Source organism: Salmo trutta, chromosome 24, assembly GCF_901001165.1.
Source record: "Salmo trutta chromosome 24, fSalTru1.1, whole genome shotgun sequence".
In the NCBI taxonomy this organism is placed as follows: domain Eukaryota; kingdom Metazoa; phylum Chordata; class Actinopteri; order Salmoniformes; family Salmonidae; genus Salmo; species Salmo trutta.
The window spans coordinates 7,251,153-7,267,070 of record NC_042980.1 but is presented as its reverse complement, the minus strand read 5'-3'; the positions used below and the strand labels follow the sequence as shown (position 1 = coordinate 7,267,070).

The following is a 15,918-nucleotide window of genomic DNA, read 5'->3' as shown; positions in this document are numbered from 1 at the left end:
GCTGGCAACTAGGTAGTACCATGTGCTCTAGAATCTTCTAGATGTAAAGATTGCATAACTTCAAGATCACTCTAAGATTAGACTCATCTTATTAAGAAATGATGGGTCCAAAAGGCAAAACTAGGATCCCTTATTTCCTAGATCTCTAATGATAATGTTCTTGGCTGTTGATTATACTCATGGTGTTAAAGGGATAATGTGACTTTTTGGCAATTCATTTTTATGCCTCTGTGTGTAGTTTGAAGGTAGTTTCACAAGCGATTGCTAAATAACGTTAGAGAAGACTTAGTCATTGTGCTAACACTAGTTAGCAGTTGTGCTAAATCTATGTCGTTAGCGCAGTTGCTAACGCTAGTTAGCAATTTCCTTCAAACTGCACGCAGACATAAAAATAGTATCCATGAGTTCATCTGACTGAGTAAGTGGAAAAAGGGCTTAGTTGCCAAAGTCTCACACTATGACTTAAGAGTGTAGGCTAATTTGTTTGGTAGAAATGACCAGCTGTGCATTCTAGTGCAATGGAGATTACGGTACACCATTAACCCTGGTGACCTCTGGACCCACCCTGGCACAGGACGTTTAAGAATGAAACACTGTTCACAGGAAATTCCTTTTGTCTTTAATAGCAGACACCGCTTCCCGACCTGACTCCTTGGTCATGTGACATGGGTCATGGTGCCTAAAGCTTGGGGTAGTTTTGGGATTAAATCTTTGTAATGTACCTTACTACATCAGGTCTGGTTTTGTCTGTCGTTTCGAACTGTAGTTGTTCTGTAGGTATGGATACTATTTTGCATGCATGTTTGTGTGAATGTGTTCTATAACATAAGTGTGTAAATTATGTGTGTATTGGGGTGTAATGTAGTGCTGTTTAGTTATACCTCCTCCTGTTGTCTCTCCAGCTCCTTCATACGGATTTCTCTGGCCTCTGCCCTGGCCGCCCTCTTCAGAGCAAGCCTGGCCTCTGCCTAAGTTAGAGAGAAAGATGAAAACAGGGAGAAGGAAAGGGAAGATGAATAGAGAGGGGAGAATGAGAGAGATCATTAGTTTAGCATGAACTCCAACATCTATAAATGGAGAGGATGAACATGTCACCAGAAATCCTTTTCCTAGACAGGGCTCATGTTCCCAACAGTTTGACAACAGTATGTTGCAATGCACTGCTGGGAAATTAACCACGTCAACTTCCATTAATATCAGAACAATGCTTATTTTGTAATATTCTACAGTATGTGGCACACAATGATTCAGTCTTTAAATACATTAGGAGAGGCAAACAAACACATGCAACCCTTGATACCTTGATTTTTTAAATGTATATTATCATTTGGAAGGCTGATGTGAGTAAAATCAGCGCCTGACTAAGTGACTATCAAAGAGAGTTACATTATTTATTTAAAGAGTCTATTACGGAAATAATCGTGTGTATTCCAGTTTGTATATTTACGTGAAATGTTCTATTTTTATTTGTCGTATGTACAGGATACACATGGTATATAGCGTCCAATGAAATGCTTACTTGCAGGTTCCTTAGACAACAATAAGAAAATACCACCTCTGGGATTAATTGAAACGCCGACTGCGAGCCAGGCCTAATCGCCCAACATCAGTGATCAACCTCACTAATGCTTGTGGCTGAATGGAAGCAAGTCCCCGCAGCAATGTTCCAACGTCTAGTGGAAAGCCTTCCCAGAGCAGTGCAGGCTGTATCAAAGGGGGGGGGGGGGACCCAACTCCATATTAATGCCCATGATTCTGGAATGAGATGTTTGACGAGCATGTATTTTGGGGAAGGAGGGATTGGGGGAGCAAGTGTTTAAATTGTGCAGTATGCCAAGTCTGGTAGCAGCAGTTGCGATGTGTGTGAAGGTGCTGAGAGTCAGTGCAGGTGGTCAGTCCAGGTCAAGTGTTCAGTAGTCTGATGGCTTGTAGAAAGAAACTGTCTCGGAGCATGTTGGTATCAGAAGCTTTGTCCGGTACCATCTGCCTGACAGTATAAGGGAGTGAACAGCTCATGACTAGGGTGTGTGGGGTCCTTGATGCTGTGGGCCTTCGTCAGGCACCGTTTCGAGAAGATGTCTTGGTGATGTACTGGGCCGTCTTCACCTCCCGCTGGATGGCATTGTGGTCTTGGATGGAGCAATTCCCGTACCAGGCTGTGATGCAACAAGTCAGGATGATCGCAATGGTGCAGTGATCGTATTTGGAGAGGACCAGGGGTGGCATGCCGAATTTCTTCAGTAATTTTAGGAAGTAGAGACGCTGCTGTTCCCTCGACAGGACTGGTGGTGTTGGTCCATGTCAAGTCCTCGGTGATGTGGACGCAGAGGAACTTAACTGCTGACTCTCCACACCAACAGGACTGCAGTAGATCGAGGAATGTTCCCTTTGCTTCCTAAAGTCAACAAGCAACTCCTTTGTTTTGCTAACATTGAGGGAGAGATTGCTGTTCTGGCACCACAATGACAGTTAATTTACCTCCTCCCTATAGGCTGACTCATCAGTTGGTCATCAGGCCTACAACCATGGTGTCATCAGCAAACTTGATGATGGAGTTGGTGTAGTGCAAAGACATGCAGTCGTGGGTGAACAGGGAGTACAGCAGAGGGCTGAGGACACACCCCTGGGGGGCCCCTGTGTTAAGAGTCAGTGTGGAGGAGGTGTTGTTGCCAATCCTCACATCCTGTGGTCTACCCATCAGGAAGTCCAGGATCCAGTTACATAGGGTAGTGTCCAGACCCATGGCTTGGAGGGAACAAATGTGTTGAATGCTGAACTGTAGTCAATGAACAGCATTCTCAAATAGGTGTTCCTTTTGTCCAGATGTGTTAGGGCCGTGTGAATAGCGATGGAAATGGCATCTTCCATGGACCTGGTGGAGCAGTAGGCAAATTGGAGTGGGTCCAATGCCTGGCATGCTGGCCTTGATGTCGGCCATGACCAACCCCTCGAAGTACTTCATGATGACCGGGGTGAGTGTAACGGGGCGATAGTCATTTGGGCATGTCACCTTGTTTTTCTTGGGCACTGGGATGATGGTGGTCTCTGAAGTAGGTGGGCACTACAGCCAAAGGACAAGTTGAAGATATTCGAGAAGCCGCCTGCTAACTGGTCAGCAAACACTGAGGACGCGGCCAGGGATGCCATAAGTATTCACTCGAGAGTTTCTCACATCAGCCTCAGAGAGCGAAAGCACCTGGTTGTGTTGTCTGCCTCGAAGCGAGCATAGAATGTGTTAAGCTCGTCTCAGAGGGAGGTTTTGGTGGGCACTAGACAGCTGGAACATCAATTAAAGTTTGAGTCTGTATTGTCTTTTTGCGTCCCTAATGGATTTGTGGAGCTCGCACCTGCTTGTCTTCTATGCTTTGCGCACCACCGAGTCAACAAGGTTTGTTCTGCTGACATTGAATGCGGCAGTACGGGCTCTCGTCATGGCACAGATATCTCCGGTCATCCAGGGTTTTCGGTTGAGGTATGTCCGGATTGTTATTTTGGGTACAACAGACACTTCCTAATGAAGCCTGTGACTGACAATGTACACTCCTCAATGTTGATGGATGAGGCCTGGGTGGATGAATCTTTGAGCATATTCCAATCAGTTCTCAAAAACAGTCCTGCAGCATTGAGTCAGCCTCCTCTGTCCAGAACCGCTGTTGGTGGCTCACTCTTGAACTGATGCTTGTAGGTGGGGAGTAGGAACAGGGAGACGTGATCTGATTGGATGTTTGTATGTACATGGTCCAGTATGTTTCCTCTCGTGGGGCAGGATACATATTCGTGATATTTGGAAGAATGTTTTAAAATGTGCTTGGTTAATATATCCCACGACAATAAAGACTGCTTCCAGGTGAGAGGATTCTTGCACAGTTCGCGGAGTGCCACCTTGATGTTTGTTGTGGCGGTATGTACACAGCTGTGATAACACATGTGAATTACCTCAGCATATAGTGGGTTGGCATTAGAAACTCCAGGTCAGGTGAACAGGAGCTTGAGATGTTTTCAACTTCGGTACACCAGGAATTGTTGATGAGAAAGCGTACACCTCCCCCTACTCTTACCAGAACCTGTCGTGTTATCCATATGGAAAATTGAAAAGCTGTCTGGTTGAATAGCAGAGTCGAGTGTAATGTCCTTAAGCCATGGCTCTGTACAAACAAAGAAACAGCATTCCCTGATGTCCCTCTGTGATTGAAGCCTTTCTCTGAGTTCAAAGTTAATTTTCCAGCGATTGGACATCAGAATATTAGGAAGAGGAGGCCGTGTAGCCCGTCTTTTCAGCCTAGCTTGAAAAGCATTGCTGTGGGTATGGCCATGATTTATATGCGTGTGTCACATGGAGTTTGTACTCATGCATGTTGACTTGGATCCACTTGAGTGAGAGCAGGGCCTTTTCCTTCAAAGTGACAGTGTTAGAGAGGGAGATCGCCAGAGCGTGCGTAAGCACGTCCTTCCTGTCCCTGGGGCTGTCAGAATGTGCCTCTAGGTGGGGTCACTGTACAAGCTTGCACAGAATGCTCTAACGCCTCCTCCCTCACCCCTCTGCGTTTCCCCAACTCCAGACCATGTGTTTAAAAAAGGTCCTCGTCATTCACTTTCTTCTACAGAAATGTAGGGTGACATTGGGCATTTCATTATGATCCCCATTAGCTGTTGAGAAAGCAGCAGCTACTCTTCCTTGGGTCCACACAAAGCATGAAATATGACATAATACAGAACATTAGACAAGAACAGTTCAAGGACAGAACTACAAATGTAAAAACGGGACATAGCCTACATATACACAATCTCTATGTCAAATACTGGAGAAGCATTTTGCAGTGAGGTGTTGCTTGATCCGTTTAAAAAAAAAAAAAAAACAGGTTTACAGGTTTATTTCAGCAATATGAGATGTGACTTCCATGCAATAATGGCTCTATATAATACTGTATGCTTCTTTGAATTTGTTCTGGACTTGGGGACTGTGAAAAGACCCCTGGTGGCATGTCTGGTAGGGTTAGCGTGTGTGTGTCAGAACTGTGTGTAAATTGACTATGCAAACAACTTGGAATTTAACATTTGTTATAAAAAGTGATGCAGTCAGTCTCTCTTCAACTCTTAGAGAAGAGAGACTGGCATGCATAGTATTTATATTAGCCTTCTGATTACCATGAAGGGCAAGATGTGTCACTCTGTTTTGGGCCAACTGCAGCTTAACTAGGTCTTTATTTGCATCACTTGACCACATGACAATAATAAAAAGACAAAACTAGAGCCTGCAGGACTTGCTTGTGTGTTCCATACAGGCAGTAGTGAAAGAACTCTCTCCCTGTCGTTGTGAAACATACCAGACCAGTTTATAGTCCACTGCCTTGACCTGTGAACTCCACAATGCAACTCTAGGCCCTGTTGAAATGAGTTCTGCCTTCCTAGTTTTCCTGAAGAAATCACTGATCTCACACAATTAGATAAGATGAAAAGGTGACGGTTGGGCTAGCTTTCAACAGTGTGAGATCAGGGATTACTTTCAAGAATGGAGGAAGGATTCATTTTCGATTGGAACAGAGCCTTTTTTCCTGTAACAGCATACACCACTGGTAGAGGCCACAGTGTACCAGCGAGGAAAGGTGGATGACGTAGTAGTGGTTTAGAGGAATGGAAATGTCAGCTCAGGGAGTTTACATTAGATTCCGGCAAGACCGTCCGCCTTAGTCTGTTCTTGAAAGCGTCTGGAACGGAATCATTTTCCAGAGAAGTGGAAGGCTGCCTAGTGCCTACCAAGCGAGACCCACTTCTGGGAAATCCTTTTCTGATAAGTGCTAAACAGCCATGAACAACTTGTAGCAATGCCAAGAATGGGTTCATCAGGATCATTGGTGGTCATTAATTTAATAGTACTACACTATTTGAATGTGTTTTTAAAATGGTGTGATAGTTGCTCCCTCAGTTAATCATTCCTCAGTGGACTTGTAATTCTAAAGCAGAGTGTAGGTGTGTGTGTGTGTGTGTTTGTGTTTGTGTACGGTCAGTTCAAGAAAGAAGATTAGTGGATCTCTCTCTTTGGAATGGCTTAGATCTCCGATCTCCAGTAAGCCACGTTGATCTTTCGTTAGCTCCCAGGGGAGAGTAGGAGTTACATAGAGAGCTCCGTGGCATGAGATTTCTTGTTAGCTTCAGCCTTAAAATCCCACCTCAGGGCAGAGTTTTCCCTGTGAGCCCTGTGGTATAGCAGTTGTCATTACCATTAGCCTAGCCTATCCCCTTTAAGTCCCACTCCGACCACTAGTGGCTCACAAGCTAAGGACAGGGTCATTCCATTTAGTTTCAGCAAGCCATGACACCCACCATCACAGATTGTTCTGAAATGGTTTCTGTAGTTACCCGTTTCTAAGATAAATGTTCTTTCAACAAAATAATGTTTCAGGAATGTTTTAACTGAGAATTTAAGCCAATTGATTGTACCAAAATTGGCCATTTAAATTTAAAGGATTCTTATAATGATCATTAAATATAATATCTAACATCCGATTTGGACCAAACCACTTCTTAATGACAGACGTAATAAATCCAAATAAATGGTCAAAAGTCAAGGAACAACTGACCCCCTCATCTTTCTCAAAACAGTCAGTGCAGCCATAAATTGCACTATATGCAGCCATAAATTGCACTATATGCAGCCATTAGTGATTAGCAATAGCATTTGCTAATACTAGTCATTATCTCAAAGCATTACTCTAACCCCACCTGGCTACACACCCAGTCACATACAAAGTAATCTTGGAGTCAAGTTTTGGTCACATCAGTCAATCAACATAGAGAGTGGTAGTTGATGTCCCCGAAGAGAAGGTAATAACGTTGCAAGTTCACAACTGGGTAAAAGGAACAGCTGAAACAAGTTGGTTTACATCTAGTTTGAACACTAATTGTTAATTCAAGTACTGTAACAATTACAGGAAGGAAGTTAGAAAGCTGACAAAGTTGTTTGGTCTCACAACCTCAGTCATACTGGCAGACACTTTCCTATACAATTCACAGAGAACAACATCTTCCCATCACATATTTCTGTTAGACCACAAACACAAACAACAAAACCTGCATCACATAGGAGGTATAATAAATAACAATACACCATAATGTCCCTGAGAGAGGGGGAGAGCAATCGCTTTCTCCTCCTGCTGCTCCTCTCCTGCACAGCTATTTTTTCTGACCTATATGGCCCAGAGTTCTGTCAAAAAACAACAAATTTGGTTGGATTTCAAATGGTGTGACTGTCCTCTGAAGACGCAGAGTTAATTCGTCGCGCTGCATCAAAACTGGGGGATGCTGACACAGCTCTGTGCCATTTAACAAAGTGCTGCAGGAACCTTAACCATGCCTGTCCCCAGAATTATCTACATTTGGTGTCAGAAGTAAGATCCAAAGTTCATGTCGATGGTATTGCCGATGGGTTCAAGTTTGCATGGAGAACATAAGATGTGCAGCATGTTTATGTGCAGCCTTTCAGAGGGGATCGAGAAAAAATAAATACATTTAAAAAAAAATGTAACTCTCCAGGTCAGCGTTAAACCCTTATTGTGGCTAGCTTCACATAGATGGGTCCAACCACCATTAGTCAAATAATAACCGTCTTATAAATTTGGGTTATTTTAGATGACATCAATCTATCTATATATTAGTTAGCTACTGAAACAGATATTATGCTATGTATCGATGAATCGTTGTGACATGAAATACGAGTGAGTGTAATAACTACGTAAAAAATGTAAGAATGCGTTAAATTATTGTGCAGTCATATTCAGGTCCTGATTGGTCAACAAGCTTATTTCACGTTAAATAGTGTTATTTGGCATGCAAAGACCCAAACAGTGTTTCAATACTATGAGAAATCCTGGTTGAGAATGAAACGACTGAACAAATGAACAACAAAACAGCACAGCAAGTAAGTGAAATAAATAGGTTTTGATTATGTTTTAAATGGTAATGGGGACATACATAAATACCAACAAAATAACTTTGTGTGTGTAACACCTTTATTTCACTATGCAAGTCAGTTAAGAACAAATTCTTATTTACAATGACGGCCTACCCAGGTCAAACCGAACGACGCTGGGCCAAATTGTGCACCGCCCTATGGGACTTCCAATCACGGCCAGATGCGATACAGCCTGGATTCGAACCAGAGACTGTAGTGACGCCTCTCGCAATGAGATGCTGTGCCTTAGACCGCTGCGTCCATGTGTGTACTACACTAGAATGCTTAAAGGGGCCGCTAAAATTTTAAATATCGGTATTGTTTTGGCAAGGAAAATATCTAGGGATGCACGATATAGTCGCTAAACATATTGGAATCGGCCAATATTAGCTAAACATTTTAAACATCGGTATCGGCCCAATGTCTAGTTTAACGCCGATGTTAAATCGGATGTCAAAGCTACCGTGCATACCTATTAGAGGTCGACCGATTAGGATTTTTGAACGCCGATACCGATTATTGGAGGACCAAAAAAAAGCCGATTAACACATACATACAGACACAGTTGAAGTCGGAAGTTTACATACACTTATGTTCGAGTCATTAAAACTTGTTTTTCAACCACTCCACAAATTTCTTGTTAAACTATAGTTTTGGCAAGTCGGTTAGGACATCTACTTGCATGACAGAAGTAATTTTTCCAACAATTGTTTACAGAGATTATTTCACTTATAATGCACTGTATCACAATTCCAGTGGGTCAGAAGTTTACATACACTAAGTTGACGGTGCCTTTAAAGCGCTTGGAAAATTCCAGAAAATGATGTCATGGCTTTAGAAGCTTCTGATAGGCTAATTGACATAGTGAGGCAATTGGAGGTGTACCTGTGGATGTACTATTTCAAGGCCTACCTTCAAACTCAGTGCCTCTTTGCTTGACATCATGGGAAAATCAAAAGAAATCAGCCAAGACCTCAGAAAAAAAAATTGCAGACCTCCACAAGTCTGTTTCATCCTTGGGAGCAATTTCCAAACGCCTGAAGGTACCGCGTTCATCTGTACAAACATTAGTATGCAAGTATAAACGCCATGGGACCACGCAGCCGTCTTACCACTCAGGAAGGAGACGCGTTCTGTCTCCCAGAGATGAACGTACTTTGGTGCGAAAAGTGCTAATCAATCCCAGAACAGCAAAGGACCTTGTGAAGATGCTGGAGGAAACAGGTACAAAAGTATCTACATCCACAGTAAATCGACTCCTATATTGACATAACCTGAAAGGCCGCTCAGCAAGGAAGTAGCCACTGCTCCAAAACCAGTTGTTGGAAAAATTACTTCTGTCATGCACAAAGTAGATGTCCTAACCGACTTGCCAAAACTATAGTTTGTTAACAAGAAATTTGTGGAGTGGTTCCAACCTAACTGCATGTAAACTTCCGACTTCAAATACAATGAGCAAAGTGATCATGCTGTTGATGTGGCTGCTATGAAAGTGAACTGTTTTTGCATGTGATCAGGGGTGTATTCATTCTGCTGATTAAGAAACATTTAACAAACTCTTTTCTAACTGTTGAGTACACCCTAAAATCAGCTAGATGCATGCAAGAGTGTACAAGGCTGTATTGGGAAAATCTTTGTATCTTGAAGTAGCTTAAACCTGTCAATGTCACATTGAGTTGGGTGAATGGAATGACAGTCATCCAATATGCTGTAATAGAAATAAGGCCATGCTCATGAAATAATAATAATAATCTTCCCTCATCTTAAACTCCTTGTCCTACATAGAGGTCAAACTCAATCAGCCATTGTGTGCAGCAAGTCAACATTTCACATGCCTTTGCTTGTAATGATGAGGGGATTGATTAGGCAATATGACACAATTACCTCTACAGCATTGACAGTACTGTTTATTCTTGACATGTGGTTTCTTCCTTCCTACAAACCAATCAACACAAGCATTAAGAGACTTTGACCAATGAACTGTGCTTCCCAGGTTGGGAGGGAGCACAGTAGAAGCAAATCAACAGGAAGGCGTTTGTGATAATCTCTACGGGTCCTGTGTGTGTGTGATGTCACCAAGAGGAAGCCAAAGCACAGTGCCTCCATATATGGGGACTTCCCTTTTTAGGGGTGAGAGCAGGTTAGTCTAACCGAACCCACTCGTCCATGTCTCAACATATGGAGGAAATGTTTGAAGTACTAAATGTTTGCATCTGCATGTTTGTGTGAGCCTCAGTCTGCTTTTTTATTTGGCAAACTTTTTAGCTAAACTAATAGATTTGGAAATGCTGGAGTTCAAACAGGAGTGAAATGACAGCTCATTGTTAAATTGTTTAATAATTTAGCCTAATTGTCCATATGTCTGCATTTATCTGTGTGTACGTGACTGCATGCATTTGTGTGGTGTGCCTACCTACGCACATGTGTAGGACTGCCAATTATCTGGCCTGTCCTATTGATGACAGTCAGATTAAGGAAGACGGTGTGTTGTGCCCCTCCTTGCTTCAGAGTCCCAGACTAATCCTCCCTTAACACTTGATTCACCCCGTCATCGCTCCACTGCCCCTCAGTCTGTCACTTAACGCTGACCTGGCAACTTAATCCGCGGCTTACTTTGTCTCCCAACCGCACTCAGACAAAACACACCAGCGTCAACAGAATACTTGACAGCAATCAGCACCGATACAGACACTGGCCTGGTCAGAGGATGCCCTGCGTCTATATTTCCGTCCACCACTCTCGTGAATGGTATTCCTGCAAAGATGATACAGCAATCCAAGACATGCCAGTTTGTAAAGAAAGTGTCACGCAGATGCAGCAGGACGAATGGGAACTTATTTGACCCTTTCTCGGGGTTTCAATAATTTAATCATCCCTCACTATCACTTAGAAAGGAATCCCCAGTGGGGTATCCCATGGTTATTCAAGCTACATTAAAGCTTTCACCTTCTACAGACATAATCCATATCCTCACTGACAGTAGTAAGACAGGTTTTCAACATACATGCATTCAGATTACTCAGATCATGTTCACACTTTTCACTACAACTGCAGGATGTAGGACACCTATGTAGACAGAAACAAGATCACAATGTGACTAATTGTAACTTTTGCTAAAAAAAACCCCATTTAGGACATTCAAATCATAATTCAGGGTCTGAACTCTGGAAATGAATCAAATGAAGCTAGTCTAACCATGGTCCCTACAGTATGTGGATTTTACAGGGAGCCATTGCGGTCAAGAAAATTAGTTGATCGCAGAATAGGCTACAGTGAACAGGAGGTGATCATAGCACACGGTGGCACCCATGATAGAAAACACGTGCGGAGATCATTTCATCTGGATGCTCCAATGGCAGAAAAAAAAGAATGCTAGCTACTTTTAAAAACAAACCAAATGCCTTAGAAATGTGCACGTATAATTGTACAATGGCATTACACAAACAATAAAAACTCGTATGGGCTTGCACCCAGGACAATTAGCTTATTGCTTAAAAAAAAAAATGACGTGGTTCCACTACAAAAGCAGTAAGCCCTCTTGCTTCTCTTGCCAAAGGTGATCCCAAACTATTTACCTGCCAAACAAAACAGTGCCCTTAAAAGGATTCCCCCCCCCCCTTTAGTCCACTGTAAATACAATCATATGACGCAAAGTGAGTCATACCTGCTGTATTTCTGTCTGCATGAAAGTGCTAGATCTTGAAAACTTGACTTAACTTGCAAACATTTTTGGGACTGTATTTACAGCAGAATAATAAAAAATAAAAACTACCAAAAGATTGTTTTTGAGTGTCCCCTCAGCAAGTGTTAAGACGCTGTTTTGTTTATCAAATGTATGAGGTAAATCCCTCTACACCCATACTAATTCAAAGATGGAGTCTGTGCCTCCTTACAATCATCAACACTGGGTACTATTCAAAGACTCAATTGTGAGAACACTACCTGTGTAGAAAATGTAATTGCTGATGGACTGTTTCATTCCCATATCCCAACCTTTGGTCTGAATAATGCTTCAGAGTTTCTTGTATTGAAAACAGTGGGCTCGCTGTTTGTCGTCCATAGAATATTACCACCTGTTCATGTGGAATATGTTTTGAATGGTTCATCCGAGTAACTCTGGTGTAGCCATAAGATCCCTATTATTAATGGCATACAAATAGAAGCTTAATTCAGATCAACTGCCTCCGATCGTCAGGTTATAAGAATTAGAGGTTGACCGATTAATCGGCATGGCCTATCCCCCACGACAGACCCAATCTGAATGCAGTGTGCAGTAACAGCTGATATTTCAGGGCCTTTCTATTTTTAAAGCCCTTGTAGCAGAATCGGCCAGCACATCCGGACTGACATGCAGCCCCTTGACAGGATGGTCAGTGTGGGACTCGACCCAATCTGCACTTAAAAAGGCACAGCATTTTCTCTTTACTGACTGTCTATAGAAGTTATATTATACAGCATTTAGACAACTGTCCTGAAACTACACCAAGCTACCTTCCAACAGCAAACAGTCCAATGACAATTGTTTTTTAACCAAACCATAACTCAGGAAATGTGCAAGGGCAGCTATAGGGAACTGCCCCTTGACACACTATTTATCAAACCCTAAAACACAACTAGCAACTTCACCAGCACGTTCTGCCCACTGCACATTGACTACAGGAAGCAACAATTACTAAACTGCAGGAATGTGCAACTCCAGACAAATACCCCCAGACTGTAAAGTAAATAAAGTCTGCTAACTTGATACCAGAAAAGTAAAACATTCAAATAGCCAACTGTTACAGAGTTGCCAAGGGTAATGATGAAGCAGCAGTCACTAGAATGTCTGGTGTGTGAGGTGAGATACAAAGTTCATGCAACATCCGGTATGAGTCTGAACAGACCACACTTCCTTCTATTCAACAGTTGTGTTTCTACCGTGGTGCATTGCAGGTCCCATTCTATTAACTGGTGAAGTACTACATCCTCTAATCATGTACTTCTAAAACTGCCTGAGCTGTATTACCAAAAGTGTCTTAAGATGGTTGGCTTGGTACAGCATGATGATATGACCATTTAAGAACTAGAAAGAATGTGTGTTGGCACCCTCAGAAAGTCACCATATGTAGGGTGTCCAATCCAAAACAAATGTTTTGACCAATGGGTAAAATAATATATTCATTGGTGCTGATAGTCCTGTAAGAAAACCAATGGTCCGAACCTCATGTCTTGATCATTATCCATTCAAAAGTTATTGGAGTTTTTACCCTTGTAGGATGGCCAAAATTAAAATGACTAAATCAATGGAGGCCAGAGAAGAAGAAAAACAAAAGTGGCCAAAAATCGGAAAAAAATAAGCTGTGTGTCAGTTAGGCGGGATGCTGAGCGAGAATTAATTGCACAATTGGCCCAGCATCGTCCGGTTTGGCCGGAGTAGGCTGTCATTGTACATTTTATTTAACTAGGCAAGTCATGACGGCCTAGGAACAGTGGGTTAACTGCCTTGTTCAGGGGCAGAACGACAGTGTTTTACCTTGTCAGCTCAGGGATTTGATCTAGCAACCTTTCGGTTACTGGCCCAACACTCTAACCACTAGGCTACCTGCTGCCCACAATAAGAAATAAGAATTTCTTCTTAACGGACTTGCCTAGTTAAATAAAGGTTAAATAAATAAATAGTAATAAGATAGATATCTATTTTGGAGACATGACATAGTATTTTCATATATATTTGAGGACATTGGATGCACCTGAGCTCAATTTAGTGTCTTGGTAAAGGGGTGTGAATACTTACAGAAATATCTAATTTATGCATTTACATTTAATACAGTGTGTAGATAGATGAGGGGGAAAAAATGTAATAAATTTTGAATTTAGGCTGTAACACAACATTTAGAATATATCAAAATATATTCCTGCCAACTTGGTGAAAGGGGAGGGAAAAGGATGAGCGTGAAATAATATGAATACTGTCAAGTGGACATTGGTTCTACTGACCTTATCAATAACTGCGTGAAAAAATATAAGGTACTTCCCACTTCCGTATAGTTTTCTAATCTAAAAAACGTACCTCTCTTGCAATGAGATTAAGGGTATCATCCTCGGCCGTCGACCTGTCCTTATTGGGATTTCTTTTACGTCCAGTACCCTGAGTCCCCATGTCTTGGTTTCTGCCCGGTAATTAGGCTACTGGTCCGAATCGTTGAATGTAGAAGAGAAATCCAAAGCACGTCTCAAGGAAAGAAAGTACAACTAGCCTGTCACAATGTTGGGTGAAACATTTGTCAAATCACAAATGACTGGGCAAACCGTTCGTTACCGCTCGCGACATTGGTCATTGGGTTACATCCGTCTTCAAAACCTCTTCCTGTGAGGTTTCTATCCAAACGCTAAATTGGACATTTCTAACAAATGTTGCAGTCGTTTGTATCGAATCCGCCCATTTGTAACACGTGAGCTGCCCAGAGGAAATCATAAATAGTTGAGTACCTGGTAAACACGCATAATAAAGATAAATTGACTGGCAATATATCTATTCAGATATGGAATCAAAATAATTTAATAGGCTATGTAAGATTTTTTTCAAAATAAAAATGCAATAAAAAAATCGAACCTATTTTTCAATGTATCTTTGTAAATGCACTTGGTTAACACGCTTGGACAGAGACACGATGCTGTCAGAGCAGCCTTTAAAGTAAATGCATGCTTGATATGAAAGGCTTCGTATGGCGGGTGTGACGCAAACTCATTTTCCGGGGCTCATGCAGGCAGCCACCAAATTGCCATGGGACTACAGCAGTCTCTCACACCCTCGCCACTATTTTTTATGAGTTTTGAGCGCTAAAAACAAACCTTATCGTGCACTTCTTATGCTTCGAACACACCGACTGTGTTTGCGTTTTGATACACCAGAAGTACATTCATTTCGAATGGAACGCTGCGTTTGCCTTGTAGCATTGCGTTGCAGAGGCAGTTGCAGTGCGTTCTGTGTCGATTTTATGCGTAAAATTGAATGCGAAGACTTGATAGAAAGTAGCAACATGTGAATGTTGAATTTTTGTTGCCCACATATCCAGCAAAAAATGATGGGATTACATACTAAGAAATTCTCCAGTGAAACTGTTAACATTTTTTATTCATTTATTTGCCAAGTATATTATTTATTCGATGACATCCACCAATTAATTGTGAGAGCCTAAAATATAATTTCCCGAAATGCAATAATAAATAGTCAAGATAGCAGAGTAGGCTCTTTCAACAATGAGACCAACGTTGAGGAAGGTGGTCTTGATCACGCTGTTGGGCCGGGACCAGCCCCGCCCAAAGCGCAGGTCTGTGTGGGTCCAGAGATGGTTAAAGCCCCGAAAGCAGGCAGGGGAGTTCCACCGTCTCATTCAAGAGCTTTGAATGTTTGGAGAGGAATTCCCAAGTTACTTTCGTCTGGACCGAAGCCAGTTCGATCACCTGCTCCAGATGGTTGGAGCCAGGATCGCCCTGATGGAGTCCATCAGCCCAGTTGAACGCCTGGCGATTTGTCTCCGGTAAGCTACATTCTAGTACATTTTTAAAGCCTTTGATACCATAATTGATTGATATTTGATACATTGTTTTATGTGCAACCTAGCTAGCTAAAGGGCTCTCTAGTTAATAGTCTCTATTTGACATCAGATGTACTTTTACAGAATATTCATTAGGACTATAAAGTTGGTTTATAATAATAATCCTTATTTAATTATGCAATGTTACCAAATGAAAAGAAAGTTGAGGTGCCTTCTGCCCTGATGAAGGTAGGCTAGTCTTCTGCAGGACCCATTGTTGTTCAAGACAGTTAGTCATTCATTACATTCTTACTGGACTCACATACACTATTAGAGAAAAAGGTTCCAAAAGTGCCCTTCTGCTTTCCCCATAGATAACCATTTTTGGTTTAAGGTGTGGGCTTTATTCCCAAATGTCACTTAAATATAGCTTCCAAATGGAGAGACAATGAT

At 42.0% G+C, this 15,918-nt stretch overlaps 1 protein-coding gene across 4 annotated transcripts in view; it reads right to left on the bottom strand.

Moving 5' to 3' along the window:
- Positions 1 to 14,629, bottom strand: part of lrrfip1a (leucine rich repeat (in FLII) interacting protein 1a) — a 74,198-nt gene extending 59,569 nt beyond the window's left edge. Inside the window, exons 1-2 of one of the 4 annotated variants that reach the window (XM_029710836.1) lie at positions 13,998 to 14,629; positions 882 to 968 (exon numbers count right to left, since the gene is read on the bottom strand). In XM_029710836.1, coding sequence (XP_029566696.1) covers positions 882 to 968; positions 13,998 to 14,087 — 177 coding nt within the window. In that variant the 5' untranslated portion in view covers positions 14,088 to 14,629. The remainder of the gene's footprint in view (positions 1 to 881; positions 969 to 13,997) is intronic. The other 3 variants (XM_029710833.1, XM_029710835.1, XM_029710834.1) reach the window with 3 other exon arrangements.
- Between the last annotated feature and the right edge of the window lie 1,289 nt (positions 14,630 to 15,918).